The sequence below is a fragment of the Bradysia coprophila genome, unplaced genomic scaffold (assembly GCF_014529535.1).
Source record: "Bradysia coprophila strain Holo2 unplaced genomic scaffold, BU_Bcop_v1 contig_200, whole genome shotgun sequence".
Lineage (NCBI taxonomy): Eukaryota > Metazoa > Arthropoda > Insecta > Diptera > Sciaridae > Bradysia > Bradysia coprophila.
Genome location: NW_023503464.1, coordinates 670,057 through 675,696, shown reverse-complemented (window position 1 = coordinate 675,696; position 5,640 = coordinate 670,057). Strand labels below are relative to the sequence as shown.

General features: G+C 36.8%; 1 protein-coding gene across 1 annotated transcript; it reads right to left on the bottom strand.

The window, feature by feature from the left end:
• Positions 1-371: 371 nt before the first annotated feature.
• On the bottom strand, positions 372-1,364 carry LOC119075346. The gene is made up of 2 exons (XM_037181776.1): positions 891-1,364; positions 372-824 (listed from the first exon to the last, which is right to left on the bottom strand). The coding sequence occupies exons 1-2, from the start codon at positions 1,291-1,293 to the stop codon at positions 421-423; spliced, it is 807 nt and encodes a 268-aa protein (XP_037037671.1). The 5' UTR covers positions 1,294-1,364; the 3' UTR covers positions 372-420.
• Positions 1,365-5,640: the final 4,276 nt, after the last annotated feature.

The window sequence follows — 5,640 nt, the reverse complement described above, 5'->3', positions numbered from 1 at the left end:
AACAAACAACTATTTCAAGTCCATGAACATTCTGTATGAACAGCTAAACGTATAGAAATAAGTAGAAGTATGAAACTTAATTTGTGAAGTTTTTTTTGCGTCTTTTCGTCTAATTTCCGAAGTGCGAAGAAATCCTTTAGGAGGTTTAGTATACCTATTATTCGTTCCTCTTGCAATCATTTGGGTATACTCTGATACTTCTTTCGCTTAAAATGTTGCTAAGTGTTTGATAACGAATCTTTTACTTCACTTGTTTATGCATACATTTTGGGATTTCTTCCAAGGCTGTAAACTTTGGAAGAGGTGACGCACACCTCCCGTGATGAAATGGAGAAACCAAAATGAGGAATAAATGAAATGAAACAACAAAATGACGTCACGCTCTGTGAACAGGCACGTTTTATTGGATTTCTATGTTGTTCATATATTTGCTTCTATTAAAGAATCTAAAGCCATAAAGGAGAGAAACTCCACGATTATGTGCTGACATTCTTCAGTTGAAGGGTGTTCCTCGCAAAATTCTCGAATAATTTTTTTATGTTCCGACCAGTGGTCCACTCGAGTTTCACATACCGGTTCAGCCGTTTCTCCACTAAATACTACAAAAGATATTGCAATGACCGCGATCAGGATGAAGATGAGTAAAGCCATTAAAGAGACGTATAAACACATATCCATTTGAACGTTGATCAAATTTATCAATCCACCCATGAATACACATTTTTTGTTTAACCATGACACATAGATCTTCTGATCATTGTGATTTTCCAAGAAAATTTCGAAGTCTTCGTCATCCTCGATCTGTACGAAATTGAAATTCTTATCTGTAAATTCGAAATAAGAAAAAAATTATTTCGATTCGATTGGATGCATTTCAAGTGTAAAATTACCCAAATACTTGATGGTAAGGTCATCTTGATTTCGGTCAGGATAACGCTCCGATATTTTAGTGTGAAGATCTGAAAATTGCTTCAAATCTTCAATCATGAAAATTGACTCGTCGCCATAATTGTTAACATTCACTTTAAAATAGTTTTTCGTTTTATTAGTGGTCACGGTTTCACCTGACCAACTTATTTCACTGTCACTGTCACACACATCTGATTCATTTACGAAACCCATCTTGGATAAAATTTTCAACATTTTCTTCATTTTCAACAGTTGTTCTTCCTTTGATGTCCAAATCGAAATCAATGAATGACGAGTAACCGGTATTATATCACGTGTAGCAGCGTCGCAAAATGGATGATATATCGAACTATGACAGTTCATCGGATGAAAAAGAAAATGCATGGAACGGAGGCCATATTGCTGTGTTTACATTCGAGTGAGCAAACAAGAACTCACATTCGAAGGTGACATGAGAGCCGTAGATTAAGAGCGAATTATACCGAACGTATTGTTGAAGCGTATATACTAAGCATTGACTACTCGATTTCATTCAACGTGACTCTTTACATCACATAGCAATGTGTATTATAATGCAGCCTTCTTGATCGTTCAAATGAATTTCTGTATACACAAGAACTTTGGAACAAAATGTAGGACATGTTTTGCATTGGAAAGGTGATTATGGCCCGTAATTGCGAAAAACGTTTTATCTACCACGGTAGGTATGCCGGTATTTTTTCGCACACGACGTCTTGTCGACCACGGCTTCGCCTCGTGTCGACAATAGGTGCGAAAAAATACCGTCATCTAATGCTCGGAACAGGTCAGGTTTGACCTGACCTGAACCTGAAATGAACAAACCTGATATATTCAGGTCAGGTTCAGGTCGAACCTGATCTTGACCTGAATTTAATTTTTAAACTTCAGGTTTGACCTGAGCCTGAAATAGCTTAACCTGAATCTGACCTGAACCTGAATGAAAATTTCAGGTTTGACCTGAACCTGACCTGTTTGACCTGAAGTTAACTACAGCGTTTGAGCGAATGTAAAAAAAAAACAAGGCATCAGAACAGTCGGAGCGTTTGCTGCGACTTAGCCCCGTACAACCCGTAATCCTATTTCGTCCGCAACCATAATACGTCCGTAGCCCTAATAAGCCCGGAACCCTAATACGTCTACAACCCTCTAAGGCGTCTGTTACCAAAATGCAAGTCAAGTTGGGCATTGTCAAATTTACTGAAACTGTTCATTTTTAAAATTGCGCATAGCGCAATTACGAAAGCCCGTACGAAGTACCTTTCAAATAAAACCAACAATTTACGACATTATTTTAGAAACCCAAAATTTTTTGCCAACTTTCCATTGGGTATTCAATTACCTCTCAAATGAAACAAAAACTAGCAAAATCGGTTGAGATTTACTCGATTTATGTGCAAAAAGCACTTAGGGCCGAGTAGCGGCCTTAGTCCAAGGGCCCAAATTTGAAACTTTTTTCGCCACGTTCTTTTCGGTATTCAATTACCTTCCATAAAAAACTAAATCTAGCAAAATCGGATGAGATTTACTCGATTTATGTGCAAAAAACACTTGGGGCCGAGTAGCGGCCTTAGTCCAAGGGCCCAAATTTGAAACGTTTTTCGCCATCATTTCTATTCGGCATTCAATTATCTCTCAAATGAAACAAAAACTAGCAAAATCGGATGAGATTTACTCGATTTATGTGCAAATGTGCAAATGTGCAATTTATGTGTTTTATATTATAGATTTTTCGTACAAAAGTAACGTCATTTTCCAGGTATGAATCCAATTCCACCCGATCTTACTAAAAAATTCTTATGTCAAAAATATGCTCTTTGTACAACATCAAGACGTATCGAATCTGTAGAGTTTTTTTTTTGATAGGTGAAACAGGACATAAAAATTCACTTATATTCCGGCATTGTCAAATAATTTATACATTAAATTTTGTACTCCATTTTTTGCTTGCGGGGTGAATTTTCTTAAGGCTCGGGACGGGTTCGGGTTGACCTGTTTTAGTTCAGGTTGACCTGAACCGGATTCATGACCTAAACCTGAAAAATGATTTCGGGTTCAGCCCGAACTTGACTCGAACTTAAATTTTCGATTTCGGGTTTAACCCGAACCTGACCTGAACCCGAAATTGTTCAACCCGAATTTGACCTGAACCTGAATTTTCAATTTCGGGTTCGACCCGAACCTGAACTGAATCCGAAATTTTAAATTTAATCAGGTCGAACCCGAAATTGAAAATTCAGGTTCAGGTCAAATTCGGGTTGAACAATTTCGGGTTCAGGTCAGGTTCGGGTTAAACCCGAAATCGAAAATTCAAGTTCGGGTCAAGTTCGGGTTGAACCCGAAATAATTTTTCAGGTTCGGGTTAAATCAAGTTCGGGTTCCGGTCTGACCGAACCCGACCCGTTCCGAGCCTTAATTTTCGTGAGAATTTTTCAAGTTCCCAAATTGCACCAAATTTTACTTTTTTTAAATGCAACTAATTTGAGCATATGCCTGGTCTGATCATTCAGTACAGAATATTTAAAGCAAAATGTAATTATTTTTCAGATTTTTTTTCTTGTTCCTAGGGAAAGCAAAAGCATGTGTATATTTTATCACATACGCCCGATGTTCGGATGTCAAAATTACTTAACTAGAAGTTTAATTCAAAAATTACACTTCAGGTCTATGTTGTTGTCTCGTTTTCGATAATGTGATAAAATAGAGTACACACCAGACTGGAGAGCCGCCGATTTTCAGCCGCCGTCATTCAACTTTTTTCTTTTTTTCTCTTTCGATTTTTGATTTTTATATTTTTAATAAATTTGATTTTGTTTCTTTAAAAAAAAAATATTTAGCCGCCGCCAGCCGACTTTTTGGACGGCGGCGATGTAAAGCCATCGACTTCTTCGTGACAAGTGTGTAATATATATTACATGACTAGAGATAAAAAGATGAAAAGTAGAATTTTCGTGTGAATTTTGTTTTTACGAGGCGAAGCCGAGGTCAATAAACACACGAAAACGAGACTTTTCATTTTTATCCCGAGTCATGTAATGGATTTTACATGCTGAGGGCGTCGAAAGTAGTGCTTGAAACATGAAAAGTACGGTTTTCGACGCATATAACATGTAAAAGTTTTTGTTCAGATAACATTGTAGTCAATAGTCATTTTCTCACCTCAGCCTTTTTTGTGAAAAACGTTGTGTTCACCTCGAAGAAAAGTTGGAAATTTCATTTTCTCTGGTAACTCTTGGGCCTAGCTACGTTTTGGCCACAAACAAAATGGAATTTTCAACTCTTCTTTCCTAGGTTAACAAACAACTATTTCAAGTCCATGAACATTCTGTATGAACAGCTAAACGTATAGAAATAAGTAGAAGTATGAAACTTAATTTGTGAAGTTTTTTTTTGCGTCTTTTCGTCTAATTTCCGAATTGCGAAGAAATCCTTTAGGAGGTTTAGTATACCTATTATTCGTTCCTCTTGCAATCATTTGCGTATACTCTGATACTTCTTTCGCTTAAAATGTTGCTAAGTGTTTGATAACGAATCTTTTACTTCACTTGTTTATGCATACATTTTGCTACATAAGCGGATACCACTCAGAGTATATCGCTTATTTTTGTCATTGTCGTCGATAACAGATGACTAGTCATCTCGAACTAATGAAACAATTAATGCGCCGGACAGGGGAGAAACGACGCGAAATGAAACTGAAACAGCATAATTAATCGATCCTTCGGACCAGACACTTTTTTATTGAGTAATTTATCCTGTTAGTCGCTGTGACAAATAGGACAGAAAACCAACGATTACATTCTGGCATTTTTCCGACGAAGGGTGTTGCTGACAAAATTCTCGAATAAATTTCTTATATCCTGTCCATTGGTCTGAGCGCTGTTCAGGCAGCGAATCGCGATCAAAGAGTCCATCAAAATCAACAAATTCGGTGATAAGGAAGAAGATGGCGAAGATAGCTGGTAAGTGAATCAACATTAAGATAATCCATTCTTCCTTGGATTCCTGCGGTGTGTTCGGTGCATTTTTGGTCATCACATTGCCATTTACCAGTGACACGTAGATATTCTGATCAACAAACGTTTCCATAAAGATTTCAAAGTCATCCGAACTGGCGATTGGTATTTTATCATTCTTCTCGTCTGTTAACAAAATTTAGAAAAAAGAAAACATTATTTTGCATTGTGATTTACTTCGACTTTGTGCAAAATTACCGCAATAGTGAATAGTGAACTTCTCCAAATATAGCTTCGGATAACGCTTAAATACTCCGGTCAGAATATCGGAAAAATTCTTCAAATCGGCAATCATGAAAACTGACTTGTCCCCATTATTAGAAAAATTAACTTTGAAATAGTTTTTCGATTTATTACTAGTCACACTTTCAGTTAATGATTTCATTCCACTGAAACTATCATGTTTAATACCATTCAGAAAACCCATTTTGAATAAAATTTTCACTATTTTCTTACTCTTCAACACGTGTGTCAGCGTCGCAAAATGGAAGGCACATAGGCGAATACCCATCTGTCACCGAACTATGACAGTTCAAAGCAAAACGAAAATACATGCAACAGCGGCCATATTGCTGTGTTTACATTGGAACAAGGTTGGAGTAGAAAAGTAGCTCAATTTCGAAGATGAAGTGAACGTCATATAGTAAAGTAGGTATAAACAGGCATGAGCAGTAATTTTTTTTTGAAATTTTAATTA

Excerpts from the sequence above, each read along its gene's own strand:
- LOC119075346 (XM_037181776.1), bottom strand. The coding sequence starts at position 1,293 with ATGCATTTTCTTTTTCATCCGATGAACTGTCATAGTTCGATATATCAT. Across the intron at positions 825-890 it reads CCTTACCATCAAGTATTTGG|ATAAGAATTTCAATTTCGTA; the intron begins GTAATTTTACAC and ends TCGAATTTACAG.